Source organism: Lynx rufus, unplaced genomic scaffold (assembly GCF_022079265.1).
Source record: "Lynx rufus isolate CCGP_SWC_20201006 ecotype Redwood Valley unplaced genomic scaffold, mLynRuf1.p SCAF_7, whole genome shotgun sequence".
In the NCBI taxonomy this organism is placed as follows: domain Eukaryota; kingdom Metazoa; phylum Chordata; class Mammalia; order Carnivora; family Felidae; genus Lynx; species Lynx rufus.
This window is the reverse complement of record NW_025814889.1, coordinates 998583-1021471: the sequence shown is the minus strand read 5'-3', so window position 1 is coordinate 1021471 and position 22889 is coordinate 998583. Positions and strand designations below refer to the sequence as shown.

The 22889-nt window shown below is 44.3% G+C and overlaps 1 protein-coding gene across 3 annotated transcripts in view; it reads right to left on the bottom strand.

Annotated features, from left to right (window-relative positions):
- WDR37 (WD repeat domain 37) overlaps positions 1-22448 on the bottom strand; it is a 63913-nt gene extending 41465 nt beyond the window's left edge. The window contains exons 1-5 of one of the 3 annotated variants that reach the window (XM_047064847.1): positions 22352-22448; positions 7160-7337; positions 4380-4476; positions 1650-1745; positions 1256-1320 (exon numbers count right to left, since the gene is read on the bottom strand). In XM_047064847.1, coding sequence (XP_046920803.1) covers positions 1256-1320; positions 1650-1745; positions 4380-4476; positions 7160-7297 — 396 coding nt within the window. In that variant the 5' untranslated portion in view covers positions 7298-7337; positions 22352-22448. Of the gene's footprint in view, positions 1-1255; positions 1321-1649; positions 1746-4379; positions 4477-7159; positions 7338-21841; positions 22040-22351 lie in introns of those variants that run through there. The other 2 variants (XM_047064848.1, XM_047064846.1) reach the window with 2 other exon arrangements.
- Positions 22449-22889: the final 441 nt, after the last annotated feature.

Here is a 22889-nt window from a genome sequence, read left to right as displayed (position 1 = left end):
TCTAGTATCTAAAACAAAGGGCACTTTATATCTAATACATTTTTTTTTTTAAAGCAGAGTATTATTTATATAACCTTCCCTTTGTCCAAGTCTTGTATTTTACTATTCCTAGTAAGGGACAACTTTATACAATCTGTTCATCTTCTACTTCAGAAATGGTCAGAAAGTTTCTGAATTCTAAGACCATATACATTGTACACATAAGCTGTGTCCACAAGAATAAACAATATAATTTAATATAACAAGAAGACGAGCAAGAACATAGTCTCACAATACATTTCGAAGAAAACTCTGATGTTAATTTATTAAAAACTTAGAAACTAATAAGCTAGATAATACATAACAAAATTTTTTTAACTAAGCACTTATACTCTGGAGTTATCAAAGGAAACACAAGAAAATGTAATCAATGTTTGTATTTTTTAAATAACAAAGTTTTCCAATAAGCAGAAACAGCAGCAAGACTGGATCTGCTTTATTACTTGTAGTTAATCTCGCTGGGGATGTCATGCTACGTAACTTGAAGCTCAAAGGGACGAACTGGAAAAACAGAGTTGACAGTAACTATGCCATCACAGCAGACTCACCACAAATTTCAACTTTTCCCTCAGGTTTAGCAAAAGGAATGTACATTCATTAAGGCTGGGTAACTAATTTATCTTCTGTATATTCAAAATGCTTCAAAGTAAAAACGCACACAGAATTACTTCAAAATATTACTTCGCGGCAGTACTCCCTCACAGACAAACTTATTCCCAAATAATTAAATCCTTGCCACTTTAAGAAGGTCAGAACAAGATTATTTTTAAAGAAGTAAAATACCACATACGTCCCTATTTGCCCCGGAGACAAGACCTTCACCTCTGGATAATGCTCAGAAAATGAGAGAAAAACAGTGGGTGGCGGAAAACGTGCCCGTGGTGCACTGCATTACTCCATTACCTTTCTCCAAATTCAGAGCCTCTGTATCAAGCCAAATAACAATACAAGATGTATCTTCCCTCCAAAAAGACACGTAGCTACTAATGCGTATCTTGTACTCTCACAGGAACCAGGGCAAGGGAGTGTCTGGGTGTCCATATGCTGTGGCCATCTCACAGATCTAGGATATTCCCTCTAAAAATCAAAGTTTTCTAAACAGCAGAGTTGCTCTTTCTCTGTTACATGCTTATAATTGGAAAATATGCAACTTCAGGTACACATCCGCACACCTCAAATACCACATGAGCGGCCCGAGAGCCAGCGCCTTGCGTACCTTGCTGGTGGAGGCCTTGTACGTGGTCTTCAGCTTCTGAGAAAGCTGGCTGGTGCTGTGGCTGGCTGCGGAGACAGAGAACCGACAGTCAGGGCCGCAGAATTTCAGAGCCGGGACAGACTGGACAGCAAACCCCACCTCTCACTGCCAACGGGAAGACAGTGAAACCCGAGGGTCCATCTGTCCACGCTGGCATGGAGGTGACAGCACAGCTGGAACAAGACGCCAAGCTTCCTGGCACCCCTCCCCGCCTCACCCGCCCCCACCCACACCTGACTACGGGCCCCAAGCACTGCCGACCGCAGCAAGCAAACAAACCCACGTCCTTCATGAAATCCCAAATCTCCCCCACGTGTCACGTGTCAGCAGTCCAGTCGGGAGCGCTCACCCTTACCTTTTGTTTTGAGCTGGCCCTTACTCAGTTCCGCCCCATCGATCGCTTGTCCTTCGGCAGCTAAACGTTCATTAAGAGTCTCAATCTCCCTACGCACTGGGAATAAAAAGGTTTTTTCAAAAAGGTAAGACGTGAACTTTTATGTTGAAACATATTCACCGCTTCCAAAACTTGAGGGTGTAAAAATATTATGTGTAAGTATTATCTAAACACAGACATGAATAATACCCTAACATTAGGTTCGCAGACTTCTCAAAATACTTGCGACACCTCTCACACACTGAGAACCACTGCTCTCCCTACACTGGGAAGACTGCGCCCCCAGGGCTCGCGGGCAGGGCTCCTGGACCTCAAGGTAGGCCATCTCCTTTGTCCTTTATTCTATACACTTAAAAACGTTTTCCTGATACTATCCAAAATTCAGTGAAATGTTTACAGTCTAGCCGAGAACACTGAAATTGGAAGGAAAAGCGTACAACAAAACATAACTATGGCTGCGTGGGACCACAGGGCCCCAAGTAAGGATTATATGTAACAAAGATTAAAAATCTGGGGCGCGTGGGTGGGTCAGCTGGTTAAGCGTCCGACTTTGGCTCGGGTCATGATGTCGCAGTTCGTGGGTCTGAGCCCTGCGTCAGGCTCTGTGCTGGCAGCTCAGAGCCTGGAGCCTGCTGAAGAATTGTCTCCTCTCTGTGCCCCTCCCCCGCTCACGTTCGTTCTCTCTCTCTCAAAATAAATAGACATTAAAAAAAGAATTTAAAAAAAAAGAATTAGTTTGAAAAAAACTGAAGGAGAGTCACAAGTCTCAGAACCACAGGGAAAGAATGAAGAGGAAGGTCATCGGTCATCAAGAAGGCGATCAGCAGACACCTGTGCCTATGCTCTCCTCCGGAACAGGTCTGCGGGACCAGGGCTGTCTTCCAGCCACAATGTGGAGGAATGACTCGTGGCCAAGGAACAGGATTCAGCCGAGGGCACAAGCCACTACAGCGAGGCAGCAGAACCATGACCTGGCCACACATCCCCCCAAGCCAGGCTGTGCACCTGCCAGGACGATGTACCCTCTACTCAGGCTATGGTGAGACGAAGGGGCCGGGTCAGGTGACAGAGAGGGTAAGGGCAAAGGCTCTGAGCAGACCTTACAGAGGCAGGGCGCCACCAAAGCCAGCAGCACGAGACTGTGTCAACTCAAAGTACATCCAGCAGTAGTCATTTGTAATCCAACAGTTTTTCTTGAACAAACTACATGAGTTCATAAAATATTAATAAGGCCTTACATCACAACAGAAACTCAATAATGCTTTGATCATTACAACTGATACTTTTTTATTTAAGAGACAGAGAAGAGAGAATAAGCAGAGGAGAGGGGCAGAGGAAGAGAGTGAGCGAGACACAGAATCTTTTTTTTAAGTTTATTTTTGAAAGAGAAAGAGAGAGCTCAAGTGGGGTAGGAGCATAAAGAGAGAGAGAGAATCCCAAGCAGGCTCCGCACTGTCAGCACCGAGCCCAAAACAAGGCTCAAACCCAAGAACCAGGAGATCATGACCTGAGTCGAAATCAGACGCTCAACCAATGGAGCCAGCCAGAAGCCCCTACACTGCTTGATTCTTTAAGCAAATGAAGGCACTGCTTCTATAAAAAAAAAATCTAAGAATAAAAACTAAAGCCAAGCTAATTTAAAAACTATTTTGATTTGGGGCGTCTGGGTGGTCAGTAGGTTAAACGTCCAACTCCTGTTGGTTTCGACTCAGATCACGATCTTCCGGTTCATGAGTTGGAGCCCCACGTCAGGCCATGTGTTCACAGTGCAGAGCCTGCTTGGGATATTCTCTCTGCCCCTCCCCAGCTCGTGTGCACACGCTCTCTCTCTCCAAAATAAACAAATAATAGATAAGAATTGTCTCCTCTCTGTGCCCCTCCCCCGCTCACGTTCGTTCTCTCTCTCTCAAAATAAATAGACATTAAAAAAAGAATTTAAAAAAAAAGAATTAGTTTGAAATAAACTAATAATAGATAAATAAACAAATAATAGATAAATAGATACTTCTGATTGACCTTTAAAATAAGTCGAACAGATAATACTAAGAAATTCTCAAAATACAGTATATTTTAAAGGAAAACATGAATCAATTTCTCGATTTACAGTATACTTTGTATAGGGATAGTTATAAGAAGCATTTGTTTTTCATAAAACCACCATCTCAATGAGCTGGTGTGGCCAGCAGAATGCTACCCACCCCAAAGGTAACCTGTGAGCACGTGAGCCCCATGGCTAAGGGGCCCTGCAGGTGTGACTACAGCGAGGGACCTCTGACGGGAGGTCACCCTGCCTGGCCCGATGACCTAGCCTTCCCTCACGTCCTTAGGAATGGCTCAGAGATGCTCACCACTGAAGGCTTCGAAGACGGACGGTGGAAGGGCTTTGAGGCAAGGGGTGAGGCGGGCTCTAGACACCGGGACTCTGTCCTCACGATGCACAGAACTGAAAATCTGCCACAGTTCAAACAAGCAAAAGACAGACCCTCCCCCTCACCTCCAGAAGCACAGCCCTGCCAAGGCCTTGACCTGAGTCTGCTGGGAGGGGCCCCCCATAGTTCCCACCGGTGACTTGTAAGGTAATCAATCTGGGTCACTCGAAGCCACTATGTGTGTTACAGAACACAAAATGGATACAGTGGTGACCGTCTACCCAAGATTTTACAAAAGCTTATTAGGACAGAAGATACTCACATTCTAAGTTCTCAATGTAAAGGTTTTCAAACTCTCTCTCTATTTGACCAAACAGCTCCAAAAGTGTACTGCGAACCGAGGAAGGCAGCTTAGAATCCTGAAGAAAAAAAAAGGAAGATTCTGTTTAAAATGAATGAATAAGAAACTCTTTTCCAAAGCGAATTCTCATATCTCTTAAATTCTTATTTTATATATTATTTCTTATACGTAAAATGCTTACAGAACTCACAGTTCCACATTTCTACGTACACAACTATGATGAAATGATATAAATGGCTATCCAGCATGATACAGGATTCAAGAACAAGCACTTCCTCAAAATAACGTAATTTTCCCTTTTACAAGGGAGGAAACAAGCCTACCTTATTCAAAAACCTCCACATTTGTAGAGAAGGAAGACAGTTCCCATAAATGCAGTTTCATCATGCACAGTCTTTAAAGTTCTACCGTGTGACATTATAAATTAATCTTAATAGGCCACCTACTAACAGAAGAGCTTTTAGAGAGCTCTCCCATCCACGATGCTTCAGACAAAATCCTGGACATCTCCTAACACCTACAAGACTGTGAGGAGGGAAACATGAGAAATCTGACCAGTAAGAGCAAACGGTATCTGTTAAAGGAGAACATCCATGTGGTAAGTGTCAGGAGCACCACGCCACGCGTGCCTGCACGCCTGCCCCCGTGTTCTGCACAGCTGGAGTCTCCTCTGCGCCTCATGGGAAGTCCATGAGCAGAAGCAACGCCTCTGCAGAAGTCTGAGGTACAAGTGACTGGGCGGCGTCCCTGGCCCCACCCACGCTCACACACACACACTTTCTGGACGCTGCTGGTCGTGGGGAGCCCGCACAGTCTACACTACTCTCCTCCCCAGAGAGCACGCCCGACGTGCTAGTTCGTGTGACCCCACACTCAGAGTATTTCCAGAACGGAACTCGTAATGGTTCTAAGATGTTTCAGTACTTAATTGCCACCAATGTAAGTGACTTTTCAAGTTTCCGTGCAGCACAAACTTTCTGATGTTTAGTCAGTTGCAAATAAAAAAAGGACATACGATGTTTATTAAACTTCTCAGATTAAGTTCTCAGGAAGACAGAAATTCTAAGCAAAATGATCTCTGATGACATAAACATTTCAGCAATATGTTTTGAAATCACATAATGTTCCAGTAAATTTGACAAGCCCATAAAAACTATATACGAAGCCATGTTTAAAAACTGAAATTTGGCAGAATGGGTACTATGGCCTCCCTCAACACCCTTCTAAAATACCAATGAAAAATATGAAAAATAAAAATAAGATTTTGAAATAACAGTGAAAGTAAAATAAACCACGACAGTAGCATTTGCCATGCCGTCCACCTTGCCTCGTGGCCTTCGCATCCGCTCTTCCATCTCCGTGCCACGCTCTTCCCGCACCCTCGTGTGGCCGGTCCCCTTCGCACGGGCACTTGGTGAGAAGCCGTTGTGACTCCCACACCAAGGCCACATCTACGTGCATCAAGTCCTGCTCACCTATACCCACAGTCCCTTAAGATCTTTACCGTTCAACAACCGAAACATCACATTTACTTGAGTAGTAAACGCGTCTTAACGTCGAATGTCATTGCCACTGGAGACAAAACTGGGATGGCAGCGACAGCCTCACCCTACAATCAGGAAGCGAAACGGGCAGTGAAACGAGAACGTTCCCACCAGGCAGGCGGAGCCACGGGAGTGCCCCGGACAGCCTACTGGTGCCATTCGTCTTCACGGACCCCGACGGAGAGGTGCTGAACTGCGGGGACCATTTCAGAAACATGAGGACAGAAAAGCTACTGTGACTGAGCAAGGCTCTCACGTGCACGTCACTCCATCACATCAGCACAATCACGGGTGCGGGAGGCCTCGCTCCCAGGCACATGCAGACTCAGTCACGCTCCACAACCGGGGCCCCGCGGGCCTGGGCCGAGCGCCGCACTCCTACACGCCCCACGTTCACAGCTCTGAGAAGGTACAAGTACCGCCGCAGCACATTCACGCTACCTTTGCGCTGTCTGGTACTGCTCCCAAATAGGCGTAACCTCGTCCACAAAGTGCAGGGCCACCGTCCCAATAGAATCCACGGGTAACTGGCCCACGGTTCGCAGATCCCTCCACCCACCCCTACCATGCCAGCTGCTGGCAACCCTGCCGCGGCACCAGCCCGCGCACCTCACACCGGCCGGCGGGGAAGCCGCGCCAACAGGCAGGTGCCGTCCGGGGACTGCTGAAGCCACCGAGGCGAGGGCCCCACGGTGCGGCAGCCGGACCGGTCAGCTTGCGGACTCTGAACAGCCCCACAAAGGGTCACCCTGAGATGCAGTTACCTGCTTGATCTACATCACAATGGAGGATGGGCACTCAGAAGGCCGAGCAAAGAACATATTTACCCCCGACAAGTGAACTCCAGAAGACACTAACAAAGGCGACTGCAGGATTTTCACCACTAGAGATATAAGTAAATCAAATTAAAAAACGTATCCTAGACTGTTTACCTGCACTGTCCAATACGGTAGCCAGCAGCCAAGTGTGGTTATTTAAATTTAGACGTAAATCAAGGAAAATTTTAAAAATTCCTCAGTCACACTAGCCACCCATGTCTCTGTGCAGGCTGTTATGTATCACCGCTGTTTTTCCCGGTTATTGAGGGAAGGGGAGCTGGTTCTGTTTTGTTTTGGTAACACACTCTTTTTCTCTACTCTGGAGACCTGTATGTGACTATTTCTGGAACATTGAAAACACGATCAGCAACCAACTCACTTGTCCTTCTAACATTTCTCTTGGCAGACCCGTCCTCTCCTGCTCCGAGCTGTTCGTTCTTCGTATAGAAAGGCTATGAGATTTGCGTTTCTGTTTTGCTTGGCGAGCAGTGGAGCAACTCCCGCTTTCTGTGGGCATTACTTCTAGAAGGTGATGTCCCAGTCGCTCCTGCAATAAGCTGAACAAGAGCAGGAAAAGCAAGGACTTTATTTCTGATATGACAAACTGGAATGAAGGAAAATAGTGGACCATTGTTACTTTCAATTCCACATCTCTCTACTATGGTAATATTTACCATGTAATTTACAATGTGACAAAGTAATGTGTTTTAAGACAGAGGCCACAGCCTTTGTTAACGAGGTAATTTTTATCAAGTTTCATTAAGTTTTAAAAAAAAAAAATCAAATAGCAAAGACAGGCTTAAACAATTCTCCCTTAACCAACTTTCCCCAGCCTCTGCCTACTCCCCAGAGAGAACCAATTCTAATCACATGTTCTACACTACAGATTCTAGAGCAATCTGTCCAAGAGAAATACAACACAGGCCACATGCCTTAACTGTACATTTTCTAGTAGCCACATTAAGAAAAAGTAAAAACAGGTGAAATCACTTTTGATGATTTATTTAGCCAACTACGTTTAAAATACTATCACTTGAGGAGCGCCTGGGTGGCGTAGTTGGTTAAGCGTCCCACCCTTGGTTCAGGCTCAGATCATGATCCCAGGGTTGTGGGATTGAGCCCCTCATCAGGCTCTGCACTGAGCATGGAGCCTGCTTGGTTCGGTGGGTCTCTCTCTCCCCACCGCCACACGTCCCTCTCCCCTGCTAGTGCTCACTCTCCCTCTAAAATAAAAAATTTTAATTACAAAAATAAATAGAACACTATCACTTTAGGCAACGTAAAAAACACTAACAGGTATTTCCATTTGGGTGCTGCATCTTCAAAAAAAATATTTTTAAACATTTATTTATTTTTGAGACACAGAGACAGAGTGTAAGCAGGGGGAGGGACAGAGAGGGAGGGACACACAAAATCTGAAGTAGGCTCTAGGCTCTGAGCTGTCAGCACAGAGCCCGACGCGGGGCTCAAACTCACGAACCATGAGATCATGACCTGAGCCGAAGTTGGAGATGCCACCCAGGCACCCCCCGGTGCAGTCTCAAAGGCAATCAGCCACACCTCACATGCTCACCTGCTCGGGGCTGCCATAAGACAGCACAAATCTGGACATCATTCAAATTTCTACATAATGTAAACGTTTTCACTTACCCACTTTGGGCATTATCTACTTGTTTCCTGCTACTGATTCCCCCTCCCAATATCACAACCCTGTTACTTAATTTTAAGTAATATATTTATTCACACATGATGTTTCTTTCTTCAACTGTAACTTGTGTTTAGAACATGACCTGCTCATTTTGTGTTCTTACAGATCCCTCCTTCTCCCAGTATATCTATTAGTTTATGTAATTTTAAGATATTCATGGACCTCCCTTCTTTACTGACAACGTCTTTCACCCTCTCCATCTCTGCCTCACTTTGTAAGGTTCCACGTGTCCACTTTTTTCTCAAGCTCTCCCGCACAGCCATCCATCTCCTCTGTCATTTGAGAATGTCCTAGGAACACAAGCAGAGTATGTGCCTCTTCAAGTTTTGAGCTTCATGCTCTGGATATCCATGCAAGTTGTTACCTGTACCAACTGTTACTTCCTTCTGATTGCTGGGTAGTATTCCACAGCACGGAGGTACTATAATGTAACCATTCATCTGTTTCAAAAAAAATTTAGTTCTTTCCAGTTTCTTACTATTATAAATAAAGCTACTATGAACACTAACATACAGGTTTTTGTGTGAATGTAAGTTTCCATTTCTTTTGGATAAATGTCCACGAGTGAGATTTCTGGGACATATGATCAATGTATGTTTAGTTTTTTAAAAAATTTTGAGATATTAACTCACACATATAATTCATTCCCCACATTCAGCCCTGGGCAACCACTAATCTACTTTGTACATAAATTGGCCTGTTCTGTCCATTTCATATAAATGGGTTCCTACAATATGCGGCCTAATCTATCATCATTAGCTTTTTTCACTTAGCCAAGGTCCACCCATGTTATAGCATGTGTTGGTAATTTATTCCTTTTTATTGCCAAACATTCCACTGTACGGACACACCACATCTTATTAACAGTTGAGGGACATTTGGTTGTTTCCATTTGCGGGTTATTATGAATAATGCCACTATAAATGATAACGTGTAGGTTTTGTGTGCATTTGTGTTTTCATTTCTCTGTGTACACCCACAGGAATGGAACTGCAGTAACTCAATGTTTAACCGTGCTTAGTATTTTTAAGAAACCACCAAACCAATTCTCCAAAGCAGTTATAATCTCTTATATTCCCATCAGCAATACAGGACATTCTATTCTCTGCATCCTCATTTAGTATGGTCACTGTGTTTAATTTTAGCGGCTCTGGTAGGCGTGCACTATCTTGTTACGGTCTTCATTCACACTTCCCCAGTGGCTGGTGATACTGCACATCTTTTCCTGTGCTTGTGTGCAATCTAAACATCTTTCTCAGTAAAATGTCTCCTCCCATCTTTTGCCCATTTAATAGGACTTTGGGATTTTACTGCTGAGATTTGAGAGTTCTTCAAATATTCTTCATGAGTTATGCATCAGGTATGTGTGTTGCCAATAGTTTCTCCCAATCTGTAACTTTTTTTTTTTTTTTTGTAATTTGTTTTTTATCCCCACAGGGTTTTTCACAAAGCAAAACCTTTAAATTCTGAAGAAATCCCATTGGTCAATTACCTTTCTCCTAGAGATCATACATTTAGAATCATGTCTAAATACTTTTTATCAATCCTATCTCCTAAAAATGTTGTTTTCTTCTTAAAATTATAGTTGTATAGTTTATATTTAAATATACAGGCTACTCTGGGTTGATATTTTTAAGGTGCAAAGTTTAGATCCAGGGCTATTTTTGTTTTGGATTTTCTTGTTTTTGCTGGTATCCAATTATTTGAGCACATGTTGAAGACTATCCATCTTACACTGAATTGAGAAAGTTTGACATCTTGCTCAAAAATCGATCGGCTATACACAGGTGGGATTATTTCTTGGCTCTCTATTCTGTTCATCTGATCTATAGATCTCTCTGCCAGTAAGTTGTTGTTGCTGTTTTTTAAGTTTTATTTATTTATCTCTACACCTAACATGGGGCTCAAACCACAACCGTGAGATCAAGATTCAGATGCTCCATTGCCTGGGCCAGGCAGGCTCCCCTGCTGACAACACAGTCGTGACTACCATGCTGTCTTGAAATCATTTAGTGATTACTATCATTTTTTTTTCAAAACTGTTTTAGCTATTCTAGTTCTTTTGCCCTTACCATATAAATTTGGAATAATCCTTCCCATATCTACAAAAATCTTCATGGAATTTTAATAGGAATTCTATTTACTCTGCTCATCAATTTGGAGAGAAGTGGCATCTTTATCATGTTAAGCCTTCCAATCTGTGAATACAGTGTATGTCTCAGTTTATTTAGATCATCTTTTCTTCCCTCAGTTTTATAGACTTCCACATAAAAGTCCTACATATGTCTTTTCAAATTTACACTGAAGTCTGTGTTTTTATTTTCTGAGTAATTTTAAATAACATTGTATTTTTATTTCCATTTTGTGTTAATTGCTGGTATCCTACACTATTGTTGAACTCATTAATTTCAGGAGAGTTTTTGTAGATTCTTTGGCATTTTCTACATAGACTACTATATCATCCGAAGAAAAAAAAAAGACAGTTTTATTTCTTCCTTTCTGATCCACAGACCGTTATTTCTTTTTCTTATTGATCTGGCTAGGAATTCCAGTATTATGTTGTAAACAGTGACAACAAACATCCTGTTTTGTTTTGACCTCAAAGTAAAAACACTCTGTTTATGGCCATTAAGTATGATGCTAGCTGTAGGTTGATTGTAGATTCTGTCTACCAAAATGAGAAGGCTGCCCTCCTGGGAGTGTCATGAATGAGTGTTGAATTTTGTCATCTGTGTTTTCTGCATCACTTAACGGTGTGGATTTTCTTTAGCCTGTTAACAGATGAATTATACTGATGATTTTCAAATACTAATCCAAATTTACATGCGTGGAATAAGCCCTACTTATGTATAACTTTCTTTAGTGACTGCTCTAGGTATTTTGTTTGTTTCTTTATTTTCGGAGAAACAGTACAAGCAGGGGAGGACGAGAGAGGGGGAGAATCGCAAGCAGGCCCCATGCCATCAGCGCAGAGCCCAACGTGGGGCTCAAACTCACAAATCATGAGATCATGACCTGAAACAAAATCAGGAGTTGGATGTTTAACCAACTGAGCCACCCAGGCACCCCTAGGTAGTTTATTTTCACAACTATCACAGTCTGCTGATTCTCAACATTCTACCAGTTCGTGGTCATGTACAGAAACCTCACCTTCCTGTCTCTTCACACTTCCCCATTTGTAACAGTCAAGTGAAATACTTCCTCTACATACACAGAGAACATCAAAGAGCTACACTTCAACCTCCAAACAGAAGAGGAGCGTCTATAGAATTTACCAAAGTTTGTTCTTTCCATTGTTCGTTCTTCCTTCCTGGTGTTCCCACATTGCTTTATATCGTTTCCATTCTGTTTACAGAACTTCCTCTACCTACTCTAGAGAGGTAGGTCTGCTGGTGACAGATCACGTGAAAGATGTTTTCCCTTGATAGAGAATTCTGAGCTGATAGTTCATTTCCTTCAGCACTTGAAAAGTAAGCCACTTCCTTATGGCCTCTATGGTTGCTGACAAGAAATTCACCATCAAATTGTTTTTCCACTACTGGTAAAGTGACATTTCTCTCTCGCTGCTTTTTTCGTCATTAGTTCTCAGAAGTTTGACTATGATGTTGTCTTAGCATCAGCATGGATTTGAGTTTTATCCTGTCTGGGTTTCACTAAGCTTCTTGATTCTGTATGTTTATGGCTTACCAAATTTAGGAAATATTCAGCCAGTATTTCTTCAGTATGTTTCAGCCCCACTGGCTCTCTCCTCTTTCTGGGATGATGACAAGAACAGTGGGTCTTCTGTCACAGTCCCACCAGTCACTGAGGTTTTGTTCACTTTTTTCCAGTCTATTTTCTCTGAATTGTTCAAATTGGGCAATTTCCATTTCTTCAGTTTTTCCTATGTTCTTTTCATTCTGCTGTTGTCATCCACTGGGTTTTTTGTTTCAATTAACACTTTACAGCTCTAAATTTCCATTTGTTTCTTCCTGTGTTTCCTTCCTGAGATTTTAGTGTTTTTGTTCTCCATTTATTTCAAGCATCACTAATTGCTCACTGAAACATTTTCATGATGGCTACTTTAAAATCCCTGTCAAATCATCTGCGATACCTGTGTTGCTGTCCGTGGTCTTTTCTTATTCAAGCTGAGATTTTCCCAGTTCTTCATATGACATGTAATTTTCTAGTGAAGCCTCAACATTTTGGATTTGATGTTATCAGACTTGGAATCTGATTTAAGTCTTCTATTACAGCAGGCCTCTAATGATGATGCCCCAGCAACTTGTTTCTGCCAGGTGGACTGAAAAATGGAGATGGAAGTCAGCGTTCTCCGTTCAGCCTCCACTGACCTTGGGTGGAGGTACTCCTCAGTGCTGCCGGCTGGGCTCTAAGTTCAACCTTTCCCTTGGCTTCTACTCACATCACCCTAACTAAACCAGAGGTCCCTTTTACTACACCCGGCATGTCTTCCTTACCACAGGTGGTGGTGAAACTCCTGAATCTCTACTGGGCTTCCTCTGACGCCACTCCAGCAGGAAAGGCACACCCTTATCACGCAAGAGAGATGAAAATCCCACCTCACCCAGGCTTCCCTGGTATTACCCGGCAGAGAGTGTCACCTCAACACAGCTTGTCAAAAGTGAAAGTCCAGATTCCCCATCCAGGCTTTGAGAAGAGTGAGGGTGGGGGCTGCAGTGTTTTCTAAGAGCATCCTGTCTCTAAGGCTGTCCTTTTCCCGGTCTTCTGACTACAGAAAGCAGGCTTTTCTTGAGGTTTCTGATCTGAGCCCTTTGATGTTGCCAGGTTGCTACTTCTTCAGGCCCAAGTCTGGGATATATGTGGCAAAAAGAAACCCAGGGCACACAGCTCCGTGTCATTTCTCAGGTCCCGATACACCAAGTCACCACACTTTCTTCTCTCCACCTTCAGTCTTGTATGTTTTCTAACGTCCAGGGTTTTTAGCTATACTTAGCGGAACAGGGAAGGACATCTACTCCATCTTTCCTCAATCACAAAACCAAAGATCTTTTGTGTCTCAAATTACATATATACAGACCTTGTTTTAAAATGGCAACAAGAGGGGCGCCCCGGGGGGCTCAGCTGGTTAAGCATCTGACTGGCTCAGGTCTTGCAGTTTGTGAGTTTGAGCCCCACATCGGGCTCTCTGCTGTCAGCACCGAGCCCGCTTTGAATCCTCTGTCCCCCTCTCCATGCTCCTCCCCCACGTGTGCTCATGCTCTCTCTCACTCTCTCTCTCAAAAATAAACATTAAAAATATAGATAGGGGCATCTGGATGGCTCAGTCAGCTAAGCGTCTGACTTCAGCTCAGGTCATGATCTTGTGGTTCATGAGTTCGAGCCCCACATCGTGGTAGAGTCTCTCTCTCTCTCTCCCTCCCTCCTTCTATCCTTTCCCCACTTGCACTCTCTCTCAAAACAAACTTTTTTAAAAAATTAGATATATATACCATATATATACATTAAAAGTGGCAACAAGAGGGGTGCCTGGGTGGCTCAGTCCATTGAGTCCACCTCTTGACTTAGGCTCAGGTCGTGATCCCAGGGTAATGGGATGGAGCCCCATATCAGGCTCTGCGCCAAATGTGGAGCCTGCTTAAGATTCTCTCTCTCTCTCTGCCCTTCTCCTTTGCTCGCATGCATGCTCTCTCGCTCTCTCTCCCTAAAAAATAAAAAATAAAGATAAAATAAAATGACAAGAAAGTAAGTCTTGCTTTACAACACACTAAAAACTTTCAAATTGGTCAACAAATTGTGTTTTTAGGTTTAAATTCTGAAATCTGTTAATTTATTAAAATTGCCATATATTTTCTATAGCATTACGTAAACAAAATTCAACTGTCAAATCTGAAAAAAAGGACACACAGGAGCACCTGGATGGCTCAACTGGTTAAGCGTCCAACTTCGGCTCAGGTCATAATCTTGCAGTTCGTGGATTCGAGCCCCATGTCAGGCTCTGTGCTGACAGCTCAGAGCCTGGAGCCTGCTTCGGATTCTGTGTCTCCTCCTCTCTCTGCGCCCCCCCCCACGCTCATGTTCTGTCCCTGTCTCTCAATAATAAGTGTTACAAAAACATTTTTTTAATAATAAAATAAAATAAGATAAAATAAGATAAAATAAGATAAAATAAAATAAAATAAAATAAAATAAAATAAAATAAAATAAAATAAAACAAAACAAAACTAAGGACACAGAGGGGCACCTGGGGGGCTCAGTCAGTTGAGCGCCCCAACTTGACTTCAGCTCAAGGACCTCGTTGCCCAACGGTAGCGCGTCTGACTCCAACTTCACTTCAGCTCAGGTCATGATCCAGGGTCATGGGATCAAGCCCTGCGTCAAGCGTGGCACTGAGCATGGAGCCTGCTTAAGATATTCTTTCTCTCTCCCCATCTGCCTCTCCCCAGCTCATGCTCTCTCTAAAACAGAAATAAATAGGGGCCCCTGGGTGGCTCAGTCAGTTAAGCGTCCCACTTCAGCTCAGGTCATGATCTCACAGTCTGTGAGTTTGAGCCCCGCATCAGGCTCTGTGCTGACAGCTCAGAGCCTGGAGCCTGCTTCGGATTCTGTGTCTTCCTCTCTCTCTGCCCCTCCCCTGCTCATGCTCTGTCTCTGTCTCAAAAATAAATAAAAAACGTTAAAAAAAATTTTTTTTTAATAAAATAAAATAGAAATAAATAAGGGGTGTTCGGGTGGCTTGGTCGGTTAAGCATCTAACTTCAGCTCAGGTCATGATCTCACAGTTCATGAGTTCGAGCCCCACATCTAGCTCTCTGCTGTCAATACAGAGCCCACTTTGGATCCTGTCTCCCTGTTTCTCTGACCCTCCCTCACTCGCGCTATCTCTCCAAAATAAGTAAATGTTAAAATAAAAATAAAGTAATATTAAAAAGGACACTTAGAAATAAGATTACTGTATTTTTTGTCTCCAAAATTTTCATTTGGTTTTCTTTTTAATCTTCTACTTCCCTCACTTTTTTGGATATTCTATGTGTTAAAGCAAGTCACGAGGCCAACCCAGACTCAAGTGGAGGACAAACAGACTTAACCTCCTGAAATAAAAACAATGAGAAAGAGTTTGTAGCCATCTTTCATCCATCACACCTCACTCCATTTACCAATTCTGGCTATACAATGAATACCATTCTGCTTCCCTAAAAAAAACGTCAGTGAAGGGAACTGATTTTGCCACTTCACACACTTTGTGGAATAAAATGGATATAAATGAACCGCTGAGTTAAACACCTACTCAGAATAAAATCCCAGCGAAGAGCACCACAGTTAAGAATGTGAGTTTTATAGCCACGCAAACCCCTCCCCCCAACTCTTCAAAGCACTGGCTTTTTTGTCATGAAGCCGCAGCTCAAATGTTACCTTGTCAAAACAGCTTCCTCCGACCACTGCCAGTTGCAGCACCGCATGACCCTCACCACCTTTGTGGTTTACTCACTTAATGAGTGTTTCCCCCACGGCACCATCAACACCAGGAGGACTGGAACATTATTTTGGCTCGCTACTGCCCGTGGGTCCCACCACATTGCCTGTCGTAAGTACATCCCCAAAGATTTGATGAATGTGTAAGTGAATGAAAGAGCACTACATCCGCCACTAAGCTGTGTAATCTCTGTCAACTTACTTAACCACCTTCCTAAAGCTTCATTCCATCATCTGTAAAGCAGGGATAGCAACAGCATTTATTTCATTAAGTCATTCATCAAATAATCTTCAAGTTCATAAATATACTAGGTACTGGGAATATGGCAGTAAAGTAAACAGACTTGGTCTGTACTTTCAGGTTACTTAGAGTTCTAAGACAGACCTTAAATATAATCTCATAATCTATTACAGAAATTATAAACTGGGATGAGCGTTTATATTTGTGTGAAAGACACACACAAATATTATGTATTATGAGGAAAAAAAAAAAGATACCGGCTGAAGAGTTAGGAAGACTTTTCTGAGAAACTGACATTTAAATTGAGACTGAAGAATTAGTGTTAACCATGTGGAAAACAGAGGAGTGGGTATTCCAGGAACAGGAACAGCATGTGCAAATGCCCAGAGCTGGGAATAAGATTAGTTTATCAGAGACACTAAAAAAAAAAAGATAACGTGGCTAAAACATTGCAAACAATGGAGAGAATGGTACAAGGTAAGTGGGAGAGGGAGGCTTAGATTCTGTTCATGTTTACATTTTATCCTAAAACAAAAATGAAGCCACTTCAAAGTGTTAAATAAGAGACACTAGATTTGCATTAAAAATCACTCTTGCTGGTGTGTGGAAAACATGTAGAAAAATCAGATGACTAAGAATGGAGAAGTCAGTTAGGAAGTTCATAAAATAGTCCAGGCAATTAATTATGATCCTTAAAATTAGAGGGTACATGAATGGACTGGGGTGTGGAGGGTGGGTGCGTAGAGAGGGGTCAAGAACAGCCTTCATTTCTGAGGTAAGAAGTAAGTGAAACAAGTATCAGATTATTGAGATGAGGAAGCAGACCAGGAGAAGAAATCAAGACCTAAATATGGAACATTTTATGTTTGCAAAAATTGCCTTTGAAATATTTAGAACACAAAGGAGGAAGGAGGTACTTAAGTCTGGAGATGAGAACTGGCCTGCATTTATAAATCTGGGAGAGGTCTACACTGAAAGTAAAAATGGGCATCTGGACCCCATCGGGCCTCCAGACCCAACGCCTTACCAAACATCACTTTTTTAACAAGAAGGAAAAAAAAGAGTACAATGAACACTACTGACAGAGATAAACAACACATAATAGAACTGGCACTCCCTTAAATGCAATACAGAAAAATTATTTCTGACTGAAAAATTAAAAACAAATTTTTCAGGGGCGCCTGGGTGGCTCAGTTGGTTGTGCATCCGACTTCGGCTCAGGTCACGATCTCTCGGTTTGTGAGTTTGAGCCCCACGTCGGGCTCTGTGCTAATAGCTTGGAGCCTGGAGCCTGCTTCGCATTCTGTGTCTCCCTCTCTCTCTACCATCCCTCCCCTGCTTGTGCTGTCTTTCTCTGTCTCTCAAAAATGAATAGTAAAAAAAAAAAAAAAAAAAAAAAATTTTTTTAAACAAATTTTTCAAATGTTTATTTTTAAGAAAGAGAGATGGATGGAGGGAGGGAGGGAGGGAGGGAGGGAGGGAGGGAGAGAGAGAGAGAGAATGAGCGGGGGAAGGGCAGAAAGAGAGGAAGACACAGAACCCGAAGCAGGCTCCGGGCTCTGAGTTGTCAGCACCGAGCCCAACACAGGGCTTGAACCTGCGAACCGTGAGATCATGACCTGAGCCAAAGTTGGATGCTTAACCAAATGAGCCATCCAGGTACCTGAAAGAATAAAATTTTTAATGAAATTTAGGTTTGAAAATTTGAGAAATTAGAGATAGTTGAAATAAAGATGTAAAGAAAAATAACGGCAGAACCTGTATAGGCAGATTTTATATACACAAAGATTACGCTGATGATAAATTTCACAAATTTGAATGTAACAAAATTAAACTGTTAAACAAGTCACATGATCCCACTTAAGAGTATTTCAGTATTTATTATTTTTTTTTAAGTTTTATTTAAGTAATCTTTACACCCCACGTTGAACTTGAACTCAGGACCCCAAGATCAAGACTCACAAGCCCTTCCGACTGAGCCAGCCAGGCACCTCTCAGTAATTTTTCTTAATGGAAACATTTAGGAATTAGTTAACTGTGCCATCTACAAAAAAAAAAATTGGCCAAGAAATCAAACTGACTTAATGGAATCTTACTCCGAAATTATATTCTTCATAGAAATATAGGGAGACAGAATTGTTTTTCAGTGATTACACATTAAATTAATAACCTCATTAAGCATCTCACCTGGTATTTTGTAAGTCACCTTTTGTAAAGGAAGAAAAATATCAAACCCCTGTGAAATCGGTCCTGAGAGAGCCTCAGAGAAATAAGATTTTATCTTTACACATTTCAATCAAGTAAATAAAACAGTAAAGGGTTTTTCTTTCCTCTCTGAAAACCTGAATCAGTGGAATCATTCTGATAAGTATATGCTGGAAAGTTAATGCATTTCAAAGATTCTACAAGTTGGTTACAGACATGCAAAAACTGCAAGATCAACCTTCCTTTCACCTCAAAGTCGTAGGTATTCTGGTTTTTGGGTTTTTTCTTGTTTGTTTGTTTTTTTAATCATATCTACACCAAACGTGAGGCTTGAACTCATGACCCTGAGATCAGAAGTCACATGCTCTACAGACTGAGCTGGATGGGCACCCCTCAAAGTCGTAGGTTCTGAATCAATGATTTTCTCTCTCAAGTGTCATACCACTGGCTTTCCAACTCTGTACTCTCAGCAGGAAATAAGCAGTCTTCTATTCAACTAACTTAAAAATCTTCACCCTCTGCCTTTCACTGGAGCTTTAACCTCCCTCCTCCCCACGTGGTGTTGTTCTGGGCTCTGCTTGCTTCTGTCACTTCACCAAATGGTCCATATCCTGGTAATCTTTTCACACATATCAATTTCCAACCAACTATATACACTTCAAACAATTATAAATCACAAATGCGGAACAGGCTTTGGCTCTCCAAAACCTGGCATCGAATGGAGATTTCTCACCCTGAGCAATGTTTATCCCTTAGTAACTTTCAAAGCTTTGTGAGAAGCCGTCTCGAAGGGTAGTGCTAGTCACGGTGTTATCAGCACCCAGATTACCCGGCCGATTCAGATTCGGCCTCTTGCGCTCACTTCCACAGCCACATCCACCAGGCTCCCAGAACTGCACTGGTAGGTTCCTCCAGTCCTTCTAGCTTCTTTTAAGTCTCTTCTCTTTTCCCATTGATAATCTTCCCATCACAATTTTCTCCCTGAACCTTCTCTAAAATTTGCTCTCGTCCTCTTCATTCACATCCTCCACCTCCTCCAGCAGTCTTCGCTGGTGCCAACACCCCTTCCTTCCGCACCAGACCCTCCTGGAGGAGAACACGGCCCAGTCTGGCTCGGGGACCAAAGTATGTATTGTCTTCACCTCAGCATAAGTCAGTATTAGTATCAACTTTATAGAAATGCTTGAAAAGTTTAAGGATTTTTCAGGTTGAGATCATGGAGAGAGAGGCAAGGAAGCTGCAGGTGTTTGAAAAAGGAATATTGAAGTGATATAGCATGGAATCCAAGCTAGACAAGGCAAGCTAGACAAGGAAGGAAGTGCAGATGGAAAGTACTGGAGAGACACTGGTAACAGATGGAAAACTACCACAAAGGTTTGGTGTGAGGCTCACAAGGATCGGTAAAAACAGCCACTAATGTCCAACATCCCTGAGGTATGGTTCCCAACTATTTAATAGGCCAAACACTTTATTGAAGTAGTCATAGAACTCTGGGAGGGGCAGAGAAAGGGGAAAAAAAAAAAAAAAACTGTAAATGAGAAAAAAATTTCTTCACTCTAAAAATTATCTGTTATAATCAACGTTAAAAGTAATGTTGTTTTACCTAAATACAAACAAAAACAAAAGCCTGAAATTCCAAAAGATAATTACTCTTCTTCAAAATATTCACATCAACCATTATTAAAGGGCAGACCACATTAACAAGGCTTACGGAAAAAAAAAATCCTACTTCTTCAAGCATGGGGCATGAACTCACGACCCAGAGATTAAGAGTCGCCCTCTCTACCAACTAACTGAACCAGCCAGGTGCCCTAATCCTCCTAGTTTTTGAAACATTTTTTTCAAGGAAGTATGAATAGTTCCCTCCAAAACTCCAACCTCCCTGTCCCACCATCCAAATACACATATTTAATATAAACTCTCCTGCCCTTGTCACATGCTGTCACATGCGTATTACCCCATTTACAAAACACTACTCACAACTGTATACATATCCAGTGGGACTTTTAAACATTTTCTTTTAGCAAGAAAAGAACACTTGAGTATTAATTTCATGAATGCTAATCATATGCAAAAGAAGGGTCAAAAAATGTAATCTCTATGTGGCACTTAAAAGTATAAAACGCGAGGGGCGCCTGGGTGGCTCAGTCAGTTAAAGTGTCCGACTCTTGATTTCATCTCAGGTCCTGATCCCGGGGTCGTGGGATCCAGCCCTGCAATGGGCTTCACGCTGGGTGTGGAACCTGCTAAAGATTTTTTCTTTCCTTGTTTTCTTTTTCTTTCTTTCTTTCTTTCTTTCTTTCTTTCTTTCTTTCTCTCTCTCTCTCTCTCTCTCTCTCTCTTTCTTTCCCTGCTAAATATTTTCTTTCTTTTCTTCCTTCCTTTTCTCTCTCTCCCCGCCCCCCCTTCGCCCCCTCCCCTGCTTGTGTGCGTTCTCTCTCCAAAAAAAAATAAAATAGGCATGTCTTTTAGAAAAAATAAAAACAAGAAAGTGAAAGTGTAAAATGTGACTGAATTTCCCCAAGAAGCTCAATAAAGTTCCTGACATTTTATGGTTCAAGCCCTGTGACCTGCATTCCTCGCGGGACGAAACACCAAACCCAACTGCTGAGCAGTATCTACGCTGAGGGGAAACCCCAAAAACCGGTCATCGTTCTCAATCTGCCTAAACTGTTTTGCCATTGATCTAGATGAAGGCTCGGAATACATGCTTTCACTTCTGTGAAAGACACTGAACTCGGGGACATCACTGACCGGAAAATAACCGCCAAGGTTTTTCAAGAGCAAGTGCAAAACAAATGAACGGGCTAACAGAGCTACCCCGACCAAAGTGCCAGAAGAGACAGAGGAGAGGAAGCAGCGTAGTGCGGGGGGCTCCGCGAGAACGCGTGGCACACGTACACACAGCATGACCTTCTCAATAACAAACCGAAGCTAGGAAATGTCGCACAGCGGGTGTTTAATGTGGCCGGGGTCCGCTACTCCCCGTGTCCTTGGGCACCACTCCCCCTCGGCCGGACCCCGTCTAGGCACCGCGTTCGAGCTGCACTAGCAATCCGGACACCAGCACTCGCTCGCAAGGAACCCATCCCAGCGAGAGGGGTGTGCGGAGGAAGGGGACCCCCCTCGACGCCGCTTTATTCCTGGGACACTCCAAAGGTCACAACCTAGAGGCCGCTGGGACCGGAATAAAGGAAACTTCCCAACAAGCCCCTCTCCTAGGACGAGGCCGGACCTCCGGCCTCTCAGCTCCTGCCGACGGCGGAGCCGAGGGGAGACCGAGGGGGACGCCCGGGGTCCCTGGAACGGACCGACCCCAGCCCTCGCCCCGCAACAGGGCGCGCGGGCTCGGGAGGAGTCGGCGGGGGCACGGGGCGGCCAGGCCCCACCCGCACGCCCCCAACCCCGCTCGGAGACCGCGGCCCGCCTGCACCGGGGCCATAGTCCCGGGAGGAAAATGACCTCCCGGCACTCACCTGTCTTGCCGCCGCCGAGCCCGCCGACCCCCAATGACAACCGGGCCGTGTGTTACCGCCCGTCCGTTCTCAACCTCGCGGCACTCGACACACACTGGGAGACGCTGGACACCAAGTCTCCGCCCTGACGCGGCCCCGCGACCCGGCACCCTGACGCCCCGCACTTCCGGCACCGCCGGAAGCTCCGGCCTCGCCTCGCGCCCAGGCCGCCGGAAGTCCCGACACGGCCTCCGCCCTGCGCCGGAAGTCCCGTCCGCGGCCGGCGCCTCGGCCCGGGCCGCCGGAAGTCCCTCCCCTCCCTCTGCTCGCGCCGGAAGTCCCGCGTCCGCCCGCGCTGCCGGGGCCGGGGCGCGTGGGGATCCCGGGTCAGCGGGGGCGCGGCTCGGCCCCCGGGACTGCGTGCCCGGGCCCCGCGGGGCCGGTGCTCGCCTGGAGGCGCGGCCCGAGGGTCCTAGCCGCGGCCGGGGAGGCGCCGGCAGGGCGCACACCGGCGCGGCCCACGGTACTCACGGCGGCGGGCTCCCGTGGGGGTCCCGGGCCCCCACAGGTTCGCATCCATCGGCTCGGGCCGTGGGGGGGGCTGGCGGCCGTCCAGCCCCGCGTGCTCCCCGCGGCCCCACGGTTCCTCGCGCGGCTCTTCCCCGCGCAGCCGAGACGCAGGAGGCTGCTGGTCCGCGCGGGCGCCCGGTGGAGGTAGAACTATTAATATTGCAGCTCATCTGCAGAGGATGACTCATCCGCTTTCCTTTCTGAAATATTTGTTCGCCATTGGCTAAAAAGAAAAAACAAAATCAGCTGCTCACTGCAAAAGGTGGGACTTTGTCGTCTCTGGTCTAGGCTGGAAAAGGGACAGAAGACTGGAGTCCTTAGGCGGGTGACCATCCTCTGCTCTACAGACAGCTCTACCTAGGCGTTGAAAGCTTACCTGGATTAAATCAGAAGTGTGGAAACATTTTCCATATATGTGGGTCAACATTCTTGCTCTTTCCTTTAAACACAAAAGCTCACCATTCAAATTCAAGAAGCCCTGATGAGAATGTTGCACCAG